Source organism: Limanda limanda, chromosome 5, assembly GCF_963576545.1.
Source record: "Limanda limanda chromosome 5, fLimLim1.1, whole genome shotgun sequence".
Classification (NCBI taxonomy): Eukaryota; Metazoa; Chordata; class Actinopteri; order Pleuronectiformes; family Pleuronectidae; genus Limanda; species Limanda limanda.
In genome coordinates, this window is record NC_083640.1 from 9,386,528 (window position 1) to 9,399,197 (window position 12,670).

At 42.9% G+C, this 12,670-nt stretch overlaps 1 protein-coding gene across 1 annotated transcript in view; it reads left to right on the forward strand.

The window, feature by feature from the left end:
- LOC133001247 (tetratricopeptide repeat protein 28-like) overlaps positions 1 to 12,670 on the forward strand; it is a 188,466-nt gene that overhangs the window by 114,109 nt on the left and 61,687 nt on the right. Inside the window, exons 3-5 of the mRNA XM_061070773.1 lie at positions 933 to 1,080; positions 7,479 to 7,751; positions 9,419 to 9,549. Of these exons, the coding sequence (XP_060926756.1) occupies positions 933 to 1,080; positions 7,479 to 7,751; positions 9,419 to 9,549 (552 nt within the window). The remainder of the gene's footprint in view (positions 1 to 932; positions 1,081 to 7,478; positions 7,752 to 9,418; positions 9,550 to 12,670) is intronic.

Here is a 12,670-nt window from a genome sequence, read left to right on the forward strand (position 1 = left end):
CACAGCAGATTATCGTCTGATCAGGCCTAAGACAAAAACATATTGAGTCACAAACTTGCCTGGTTGAAACCTTTTTTTCTTCTTCTGGTGTATCCAAGCAGACATGTTGAAGAAGAAGAGAAAAAAGGACATTGTTATTGAGGGAGCTTTGGATCCTAGGGACAGCGTCTGTTTTAGCTTTCAATCTGACGAATGCTCCAAAACATTTGGGTCTCCCACAGAAAGAGGCAGTGTGTCAGCAGCCGCATGCAGTTTATGTCTCACTTGTACTGAATTATTTTTTACTAGCAACAATGTGACTTACTCTCCTCTGTGAATAAATGACTGGATGTCAAATGTGTTTCGTGTTTGCCTGCCTGAAGAGCCGTTCACCTATACAAAACATGACACCAGTGCACATCAGATGTAAAACTACGGCAAAACCAGAACCCGACCGGTCGTGTTATCATTCTACCACCGTGCCCCGACTAAAGGAAAGCACAATCTGAAGTATTTATGGATGTTCTTTTATTGGGCTACAGACAGACTTGACTATCTCTCTCTCATTCCCTTTTTCTTCCTCTTAACTTTTTTCCATCGTACACAGCCGAAGAGAAACCCAAGCACTATACTTGTGTGCAGCAAACCGAAATAATAATATATTGAATAGAAAAACAATAGTTGCTCCTGAGGAAGCAGCCAGCCAGAGTGTAACATGTGCATTTATGTAAAACTTACAATCCAATTAACAAGAACAAAAAAGCCAGTGATCACGCTATTATGGGAATACAAAGGAGAGAGGTGCCATGTTCCGAAAACTACTCATGTGGAAAAAATGCAAATGGCGTGAAATGAGTGTGTCTGGTAATGTGTTTGTATAAAGCCCCATGCTGTGGCGCTACACTGGAGCCAGGATGACTCTTTAACTCTCTTGTACCTCTCTCTCTCCACAGGCATACTTCCGACAGGGTGTTGCCCTTCAGTACCTTGGTCGCCATGCCGACGCTCTGGCCGCCTTCGCCTCCGGGCTGGCCCAAGACCCCAAGAGCCTACAGCTCCTGGTGGGCATGATCGAAGCCGCCATGAAGTCGCCACTACGAGGTAAGAAACTCAGCCGCTGAATGTTTTATTTTAGTTAATTATTTATTTTATTAATAAATTGAACATTCAATAATACATAATACATGTTCATAACACTCACACAACCCATAACCATAGGACATACATCCAGGGGTAAATGCCATACAAGTTCATGTTAATATGGGATTTAGAAAGTAACACAATCAGATTCATTATATGGTATTGCTTTGGTTAGGTTGGAAAGTAAGGAAAAGACAAAGAATTCAGAGGCTATATGGAAGTAAATGTACAAATATATTGTAAACTATAGTGGGGACAAGACCAAAACAAATAGAGTATCCTTTATAGAGTCAGATGACAGAAAGAGAATTTCACATCAATGTCCTTTTATATATTACAAAAACAGGGGATAAAATCATTGAACCACGTTGAAAGAAATTTCCTTATAACAAGGTATTTGGAAGGTAGGCACCAGGCTTCCACATCTTCTATCAGGTTATTCCAATTAGAAACAGCATTTGGAAAGAGTATTTTTTTTAAAACATGTATTTCACATTTTATGTATATATATTTGAATCAATTTGTTTCTAAATTCCAGAGCCTGGTTTCTCAGTTTGGGAGCAGGACTCTTTGATTTCACGTTCAGGTTTTTGCTCTCACTAAAATCCCTGCGCTCGCTCTCATACCCGCCCTCATTGTGGGTGTGTTAGCTTTATGTCTTTGAGTGTCCCTTACGGGCGGTTACTTTAACGGGGTTCATGCTCTAGCACCTTCCTCAGCTGTACACAGGCTTCCCATCGGTGTGCTTGAAGAAAAAGGAGCATCAGTCCAACAGATCCATGGTCGACATGGATGAGCAAACTCAGGATCTAAAGTTTTTTACATTATTGGAACAAAACGTGAAATCAATAAGTTCTGCTCTCTAACAGACATACAAATTCAATTTTTTGGCAAAATAGGTTCCACTGATAACAACACTAGCATAATAACATCAAATCAGAGACTACAGAGTTTCTAAGGAGCATTGAAGAGACTTTGTTAAAGACTCAAGCATATTCTTTAGTATAGTAGGAATCCAGATTATGATATCAATGATTGCTGGAATAAAAGAGCTGGATAACCACAGATATTCCACATGTAAACCAGTTTTCCAAGAATAATGTTTTGTGTTTATATAAAAAGTCTCTGTCGCTCCATATGTAGAATCCCTGAAGAGAAAAATTATGTTTATAGATGAATGACCAGGAAAGAAGCATTTGTTTGTGGAAATGTGACGTCTTTAAATGGATTTTTTCAAAATTGCAGTTGCAAATCAAAACACAATTTTAAAGCCTCCATGTTTAGAGAACAAGCAGCTGGGGGTTGAAATACCAAACTGAGTTTTTACTGTGTTTGTGTTGACAGCGTCTTCATGCGTGTGGGTGTCTCTGTCTCTCTGCTGCACCATCTCCACATGTTTTCTCCTCCAGCTACCTAAAAGCCTGTTACATAGATAATCCTCACACTCAGTCAGTCAATAAGCGTGTCGGGGTGACTTTACCTGTCACTTTATTTTTTTTCTTCACCCGGTGGCCAGGCGGTCCATTCTCTCCATCAGTCCTTCTTTCTGTCTCTGTGACTGACTCTGCTGGTGTCAAGCACTTACCTCCGGACTCTGAGGCCTGATGCCTGTGGCTTCAGCATATCTTATTGTCAGTCGGGCCGATCACACGCACAGATAGGCCGTTATCTTAATGAGCATCCAACACTAATGCCATTGTCTGTCTGCCCCCCCCCTGTGTAAGCCTTTCTCCTACAGCTGAGTGGATTTATAAGTGGCACATTCAAGCCAGGATTGTTGCTAAAATGTTTTTTCTTTTTTTCTGTAATGCATTATCGTCTGTTGTGTCAGCCAACTGCGTTGACCTGATTGTCCATGAGTAGTCAGCATGGGCCAGCTTAATGAGCCTCAAAACAAACCTGGCAGTAATTTCACTTCAGATGACCACTGCGGAGGATTTAATATGCCTCAGATGTGGCTGGCACCGACTGCCGGCGCAGACTGAGTCACCCTGCTGTCTTACTTTGTCGTCTTCCAATCCAAACCGTGCTGAAAACTGCGCCTGTGAATCAATGTGCCCTTGTTTTATAATTCAAAATTTACTGAACTGTACAATGAGATCAGCAGCTCTGAAGGGCTTTGTTCTGTCAGGAATCTGTTTTTTCTTTGATTGAATACAGGGCTCCTCTGAACATTCTCGCTAAAATGCAGAAGGGGGGGGGGAAACGAGTTATGAAAAGAGAAAAAAGAATGGAGAGCCCATCTGAGCACCACAGAGTATATAAGCCTGTCACTGGAACCAAGACAAGAAAAGGGTTTGGGTGTGAGCCCAGGCCCGTGCATTATGGACCAGAATGGGTCCTCTGAGCAGGGGAAGACCCAACATTTAGCCCGAGCCATTTAATCTCCTAATTGTTTACCCTGTTTCCCACTGTGCCATGCAGCCATCAGAGAACCTAATCCAAGGTGTGTTGAGGAGAGGTAGCTAGGTCAAAGGATTAAGAGCAATGATCCTCTCTGAGGGCTCCTGGCACAGGGGGACGATAATCAATGTTACGCCGGCAAACAGGGGAGGATAATCAGTGTTACTCAGCCAAAGTCCCCTGATAAGTAAAAGGTAGGTGAGCATTGCTTTCTCTCCTTCATTGCGAAAGCGAGTCACATTCCTGACATCCTTGTTCATCCCACCACACTCGTGCCAGGATCCAGCGCTTTGAGAAGCTCTCCCACTAATTTTATTGGAGTTAAGCAACGCCCAACAAGACTTATTCCATCAACTTGGACAAGTGGCTCTTTACTTTGAAGCTAAAATATTGCAAACCCACAGATACATCATACAACTCTACTTAAAGGGGTTTTTCACCTGATTGCTTTGGGTTTGTTAAGACATTGTAATTACATCGAAAACCTGTAATCCCTTTGTAATTACACTTAAATCTCTTATAGCAGGTCTGTAAACAACACGTTGTTCCCTTCTGTGAATAAACTCAATGTTGCTGCCATGTTGCCAAGAAAGAGCCCATTTGATCAAGCTGTGATTGCAGTGTTCGCTTATCTCACTCATTTATCATGCCACCAAACATCTCGACACACTGTGATGTTCTCACTCGTCCCAGAGCACCTTTGTGTCTATTTTTTGCCTGAGAGCAAAGCGATCCAGCTGATTGCGTTCCTACCAAAACCGGCGGATAAACAAATCAGGATACAGGAAGACAAATAATGAACCTGAGAGAACAATATCACGGCATATGTCTTCAAGGACTGAGTGTGTTGTGACTCCATCAAAGCTTGTTTGCAAAGTAACTTTCATATTATATAATTCCCCAAATCCTACTCTGTTATATAAAACTCAACCATTTCTTTCAGACACACACACACACACACAACACACACACGCTGCTCCTAGTATAGATCAAGGTTGGTTCTCGTTAGTGCAGATGCACACAGATGTTGTGCTCTCTCTTGTGACTCACACTGTATTCCCAACAACAAACTGGAAACCCGCCTGGCCTCCCCTCCCTCTCCGTACTGTATCTGTGTCTCTCCGTCTGCCACCTCCGATCACGCTGGCAGCAGTTTTTCCTCCGATATCAGCATTCTCCATCTGTGTCATAGACTGCGCTGTGGGAAATCTGCCTCTCACAGTTTTCATATATTGGAAGCTGTGTTTTAGTATGGATGTATTCACACGGGTAATATTCTTACCATTCATCCCGCTCCAGCTCTGTCTCCCGTTCATCTGCTCGGGGCCAGAGAGAGTGCAAAGGGTCGTTTAGCTGTTAATTACTGAATTGTTTCCCACATATGCTGAAAAGGGTTTTCACTGGCAGATCTGTGCAGATAAACCATAGAGGAGATGGTTTCACAGCGTCGCAGTTATTGACCCAGGCTTGATCATTTGCAGTTGAAAAGATTGTCCTTTAACTGCAGGGTCTGGACCTTGTGTTTAATGGCATCTGTCCTGCTGAGGCGCCTTTGAGCAAAGTGATTTTGTTTAACAGAGCCGGACCAATATGAGCTAGAGATGTTCTGATAGCATTTTCTCTTCCTGATACCGATAGAAATCCCTTGACTTTGTGAAACAGCCGATACAGAGTACTGATCTGTTACCGGTGCATTTAAAAAAATAACAATTTAAACAACGCATATTTACATCTGTATGCTACTAACCCTTTATGGAGGTGATGATTGCTCTCATTGTTGTATGGTCTGGCTCAGGTTAAACCCTTTGAAAAACGAATTTAATAGAGAGAAGGAATGCCACAAAAGTTGATTTATTATCTAGTGTGGCAGTCGTTACTGAAAAAGTACACAAGCACACAGTGACGAAGGGATTTCCAGGAAAAGAAAATCTAATTTTTTTGTGGGTGAAACTAGAGTTTGCTGTTGCCCGCCCTGGCATTTGTTGGTATCAGTACCAGATCATCAATAATAAGAGCCTTTCACAGACAGATGGATATCAGCATTCATGTTTGCAAATATGTGCCAATATTAAAACCACAGAATATATAATGCAGGGTATTTATAAATGTTTCTACTCCCCAATGTTGGAATTGGCAGCAGCCAACACAATTCAGCATTGGTCAGGCTCTACTGTTAAACTCTGCTAAGCTGTTACCCTGACATGGGATCAATTTGTTGTCACATTTTCTGTTAAAGGATAAGATTTTACATTTTTAATGTCAACAGATAATATTACAAGCTGTAGTATGTATCCTGTCATAGACACAAATACCAAACATAATACAGGTAAAAGGTTGAAATGGTGGTGTTAATTTGAGTCCTTGAAATTATACTAATATTAATTAGCATGATTACTGTGTGGTACGTTACAGGTACATATATTTATTTTCTCTTACAAAACAAAGCGTAGAAAATTATCTCTGTTATGACTCTCTATTAGCTGTGTGCACGTCAATGAGGTACAAGGTTGTAAGTCTTGTTTTATATCTTGATACAAGGCCCAGTAAACACTAGCTTCAGCATTTGACTGTGTGTGTGTGTGTGTGCGTGCATGTAAAACAACACACTGAGATGTTGTCATAACTACCTTCTTATGAATGCAGCAGCTATGACACCTTTTTAAAAACGCATTCTCTGTGTTTGATTTACGACTCAGCTCTCCGTGTCACTTTGAAGGCTATTACAAGCTATGAATGGATATTATATGCACACGCTGTCTCTGTAAGCACGACATTCTGCCAAGTGCTGGAACACAAGCGATGCTCTTGAAAGAGCATCATCAGTTATGCTGTTGAGTGCTTATGTGTGGAAGCAGCTCATATTGTGTGTGTGTGTGTGTGTGTGTGTGTGTGTGTGTGTGTGTGTGTGTGTGTGTGTGTGTGTGTGTGTGTGTGTGTGTGTGTTTTCGAAGAACTGTTATAGATATTTTGACTGTGCACTTGTTGCTGCTAAATGTTTGTCTACACAAATGAAAGTTACTTCACTCACACACAGAAGGTTCGTGCAGGCACAGTAATACAATGTAGTCTTCTGTAAAGAGCTTTGACCTAATTAGCACCAGGTCTGCAAGAAAGCATTTGCAAATGGAGGGCCATGACAATTAAGCATCCCCTTGATACACCCTATACATGAATACAAATATGAAGTGACACACACAAATGCATGAAAACACACACACACACACACACGTGGACACTTGGGCGTGCCTTTCTCGCCTTCCCTTCCTGTTGTTCGTTGCCGGCGTCTGCCAGAGGGCTTTGTAATCTGGTGGGGTTGTGGATCCCGAGTCCCGCCGCGGCCCGCCATTGATTTATGTCATTGTGTGCGTTTTCAGCCTCTTCAAAGGTCACCTTGTGTCTCTCCTTCACTCTGCATTCCTCTGCCGCTGCTACTGTTGTGCATTAGCTGCATTAGTTTCCCCGTCGCTCTTTCTTTAAAGTCTGTCTCAAAACCCACTCAGCCTCCTCTGTTCCCCCAAACAACCGTATCAGCTGACACCGAGCGAAAGGCAGAAATGTAATCTCGCTCTGCGGTTTGCGATGACAGTTGCCCACAATGGTCTAAACTTGTGCCGTTTTTATGCAGCGCTGTTGAAAATTGCCTGAGATTACCCTGTTCGGAGCGGATGGGAGAGAAAAATGGCTTCTATGTTGAGTTATTGTCAGTGAAATGCTTCACTCAGCCAGGCTACAGGCTATGCTTATCCAGGCAGACAAAACACACCCATTACTGGAGAGAAGTGGAATCTAAATTCAGACAGCAGTCATATTTGTCAGGGTTGGTAAACACCTAACACTGTGCCCGCAATCAACGTCAGATATTGTTGTCAGTTGCCGTGTCAGCACATGTTCATGTTTTATCGTATTTTGGAATCTGTTTTTTTAATCTCGGTTTTGCTCATGTCCCTTCTTCGCAGAGTCTCTCGAGCCCACCTATCAGCAGCTGCAAAAGATGAAGCTGGACAAGAGTCCCTTTGTGGTGGTGTCTGTGATTGGCCAGGAGCTGCTGACAGCGAGCCACCACACGGCTTCTGTTGTGGTGCTGGAAGCGGCTTTGAAGATCGGCACGTGCAGCCTCAAGCTCCGCGGCTCCGTCTTCTCTGCCCTCAGCAGCGCCCACTGGTCCCTGGGCAGCACGGAGAAGAGCACCGGCTACATGCAGCAGGACTTAGAGGTGTCCAAGACCTTAGGTAAGAGGTCGGAACTACCTGGTGGAGAGGAAATAATCATTATTTACCTAGTCATTTACTTTGTGTCCTAGAGCCAAATGTGTCATGTTGACGTTACTAATTTTGTCCAACAAAGATTTAAAGGGGGAAAAGATACGTCATTTTGAATAAGATAAAACAGAGATAAACAAATCACAAGATAAATCCACATGCATGTACTTTTTAGAACCCTTCAGACAAATCTCAATTTGTCAGGTTCTTCATCACTTAAGTAATGACATTATTATCATCTAGACTTTTGGTTTGCTACTTCTCAAAATTAGAATGCTACCACACTAAACCAGGGCAGATAGAACGGCACTCAGTAGAGGGAAACCACCGCTAAGGTCCAACAGTCCTCTTCAATTTAAGCCTGATTTTTTTACGCAAAGATCAATGAATTTAAATGTAAAAAAAAAAAGCAGCATGTTAAAGAAAGAGAATCCTTGATCCTCACCAAAATCGAAGGACATCCTTCCCGGTCCATGTCCTATTCTTTCAGTGAGTTTCATGGAAATCCATTGGATTTTTCACGGAATTCATTAAAATTTGCATAATCCTGCTGACAAACAAACAAGCAAAAAAAACAACAAACAAACAAACAGTCAGGGAACAGAAAACATAACCTCCTTGTTGGAGGTAATAATATCGTAACCATTACATCAGCTAATCATCAGCATGTTTGCAGGATCATTTTGGCCACGCTATCGCTCGCATTTAGGTCAAAGCACTGCTTCATCTGAGCTGCCAGCAAGGCTGCAGATGCTTAGTCTTGTTCTTGTGTATCACAGAGAGAGCAGAATAACAGTGCAGATTATAAATGCTAGTGTAACCATGTAGCATAGGGGAAATACACTTTTAATCAGTAATTCACTAATCATTCCTTTGTTTCTTTGTGTTTCCCTGTTTTAGGCATCTTGCATCAAACTATAAGGTGATTTAAAAATGCAAGAAAATCACAAAAAATTCTGTGAAATTAAGATATGATAAGATACTATTGGGAAATTTACCATGTTACAACAAATAAATACATTAAAAAATATTTAAAAGCAAGGAACTATAAAAAAGAGAAAAGTAATATGTATAATTTAAACAACATATACAGTGTAAAATTGTGTATGTAAGAAATTTAAAATGCATCAATTTCCTAGCTGAACACTAGATGTTAGAGTTGGGAGTTATAGGAAGAGGGAAAGAGGTTTAAAAGACACTAAATGAAAGAAAATACAAAAACGGAGAGCAGCACTGACTGGCTCCATTCCTCTCACCCCCACACAGTTTGACACATGACTGGGCAAAGCAGCTGGAGATAAGGAGCTCTGGTTCTCAGGTAGAGCACTGGCGCTTTACTCTGGCCCTGTCTGTGGGGCCTCTCTGTCAGGCAGAAATAATAAGGCTTTCCCCTCTCACCCTGTGGAGCACTGAGATCACCCCCACCAGCTGTCAGGGAAGCCGCTCTACTGTGGAGAGCACACAACGGCCACTTTCCCTTTTAAGGGTGCAGTGGCATTGCGGTGGCGTAGATGTGGTTCATCACATCACAGTTTAACCCATGGTGGTGGTGGGATGATGTGAAATAAACACCAGCTGCTTTGTCATCACGTAGGCTGCTCTGTTAATGCTCTGTTTTGGGTTTTCCCCCTCTCCAGGTGACCAAACAGGGGAATGCCGCGCTCATGGAAATCTGGGCTCGGCATTCTTCTCCAAGGGAAACTACCGTGAAGCGCTGACCAACCATCGCAACCAGCTGGTTCTGGCCATGAAGCTGAAGGACAGAGAGGTAAGGAGCACACACACCTGCTGCGGTTGAAAGCTGGGTTACACCGGGCTTAAATCGGAGAGGGCACGCTAGCTGTCATTGCGGAGGAAGGGGAATTGAGGTTACAAAGTTTTCTTTTTGTCTCTGAGTATCTTGTTGTAGGTGTGGGATTGTGCTGTGGCCAGCGTTCTTCAGTTGTGGCTATTCAGAGGGTATCTGAAGGAGGAGTGTGAAGGACACTGAGACGCTGCTGCTCTTTGTCTGTCCCAAACAAAAAGGAAATAGGTGTAGGCAGTGTGGGGAACAGATGAAGGTGATGGGGAGGAGAGAGAGAGAGAGAGAGGCAGGTGAAGGAGAGGCCAAGGGGACGGCGTCGGCAGCTGCATCGCCTTATTATCAATGCAAACCGTTTATGTAGATTTCATGCAGATGTTTATTCGGTTCATATTTCAGTAAGTCTGAGGCTGTGCTACCTACGCCTGTTATGGGCGCTGTTTACAGAGAGGAAGTGAATATGGACAAGAGAGAGTAAAGAAGAGTTGGAGGGAGAAAGTTGAAGGAGAGGCAGAGACGATTCAGACAGATTGATCTACTCCTCTGCATTGTTTGGTGTGCCCTCTTTCTCTCCCTCGCTCTGTCTCCTGCTTTCCCTCTCAACCTCTGTGGTCATTGTTGGAGGGAGGAGGAGAAGGGAAGGGGGGGGGGCTTGGCGGCTGACAGGTGCTTGTTCCGAACACAATTCCCGTCACACGCGGAGAAGAATGGTCGCCATTTCCCCTTCGTTCCTTATCCTTCCCCGGCAGGCCCGACGGTACTGCCTGTTTGTGTTGCCTGATACCGGGAGACATTCAAACGAGCGAGTCAAACGCCAAAACACAATGTGCCCGGGGATGAAACCGACGCTTGAAGAATGAGGCCGGAGGTCCCGCTGACATCTCTCCCTCCCCCCCCCCAGTTTGAGCAGAGGTATGATTATGAGTCTACAGACGCCAGTGCCAAAAAACCTCTGTCATGTATCGAGGTTAGGGAGAGAGATGGGCTGAGACACGGAGAGGACACAGACGAGGTCCTCAGTGTCTGCTCTGAGGCTTGGACTGATCCACTGTAGGTTGGCTGCAGCGGTAATGGACTGATTGGACGTCTCAGGCTGCCAGTTGGCGTGCGGGTGTTTATACTGCGCGCCTGCTACCAGATCCAATACTTTTATGAGCTTCTCTGCACTTAATGGCGTTTTAAGACTTCGCAGAGACGTATCACTATATCAGTATCAGGCTGCTGTAATCCACAGTGCACCACACGTTCAGCCACCGAGGCCTGGGCTTGCTTCATGAATGAAAACAACACCCAAACTGCAGCTCCCCCCCACACTTACTGCATAAATGGCAAATAGCCCCCTCCTGAGTGCCCAGCTGAAGTCCTTGAGCTCCACAGAATTGCATCATGTACAAAACTGCCCCAATTGGCCCTGCACTCTACTCAACCCCCCCGCTCCTTTCTCCTCTTGTTCCTCTGAAGGCCCCCTAATCAGAGTCATATGTGTGTCACACCACCTGGTCTCCCTCAGAACACACTAGAGCCTGGTGGAGAGCTCATTACGCTTGGCCCTGTGTTTTTGTTTCTGATGTGGACTTTTTATCTGGCCTCTCTGAAGCTGAGGTCACTTCCTAGAGGCCACGGGCAGGATGTTGTTTTCTGACTGGATATCCAGTGAGCTGCCCACAGTCCCTGAGCGTGGAGGAGACAGAACACGGACCCGAACGGAAGATGTAGCGTTCATTCGTCTCCTCTGCGATGAACTGAATCTGAGCCATTATTTCAACTGAAGCAAGTTTGATTAAAGTGCACTTCAGCCACTGAGAATTACCATAGTGAAATGTTTGATCCAATGAAATGGGCCGGTGGCGCATGTGGCTTTGATATGACGTGGGGTGTGGGTTTTTGATTCTGCTGAGCTTTAGGTTTTGATTGTGTGGGTAAAAAATGTTGGAGGATGATAACAGGAACATTTAGTTGAACTCTATGAACTTCATAGAGTTTTCGTGTAGGCTGTGCGTAACCAGTCTTTTCAGAACATCACGCCTATCTATTCCAATAAGCCTGTGCTCATCATGTTAATTGTCTGATGGAAGCTGCTTACACTCTTTAAATAAACACTGACTTGATGTGAACATGTGCAATGGTCACACTGCAGGATTTGCATTCTCATCTATGGCAAATTAACTCAAACATGTCACGCTGCAACATTTTGGAGCTTCAAACAAGGAAAATGACAAAGTTACAGAGAGGTCTGTCTGATATTACATTACTGAAAACTCTGATATGGTTATTGGATACATGGAGTTAGTTGAGTGAGACGCAGGCTCTGCGTCCACAGTGAACCACCAATTATTCTTTCTACCTCAATATTTTTTATTTTATTCTATTGTATTGTATTTTATTGTATTCAAATATACCGGCTGCTATGACGACTTAATTTCCCTTCGGGGATGAATAAAGTAATCTATCTATCTATCTATCTATCTATCTATCTATCTATCTATCTATCTATCTATCTATCTATCTATCTATCTATCTATCTATCTATCTATCTATCTATCTATCTATCTATCTATCTATCTATCTATCTATCTATCTATCTATCTATCTATCTATCTATCTATCTATCTATCTATCTATCTATCTATCTATCTATCTATCTATCTATCTATCTATCTATCTATCTATCTATCTATCTATCTATCTATCTATCTATCTATCTATCTATCTATCTATCTATCTATCTATCTATCTATCTATCTATCTATCTATCTATCTATCTATCTATCTATCTATCTATCTATCTATCTATCTAAATAACTCAGGATGAGCTAATCAAAACAAATGCAAACAATCAAACACAACCTGCCAGTTATCGACGACAATGTGAGTGAAAGTAAGCGGTGAACAAGAGAAAAACTCTCTGAATCTGAAGATTTGCAAAATTGAAAAAAGAAAAGTCAGGTCAGTTGTTTGGGATTATTTGCGCTACTAAAATCAGGTGTTATCTAACTTATATTTTACATCACCAGTTTAGAGATGAGATTTTAGGATCATTCGATTGCTCATGTTTCTTGCCACACTGGAGGTCGCTGAGATCTTGTCA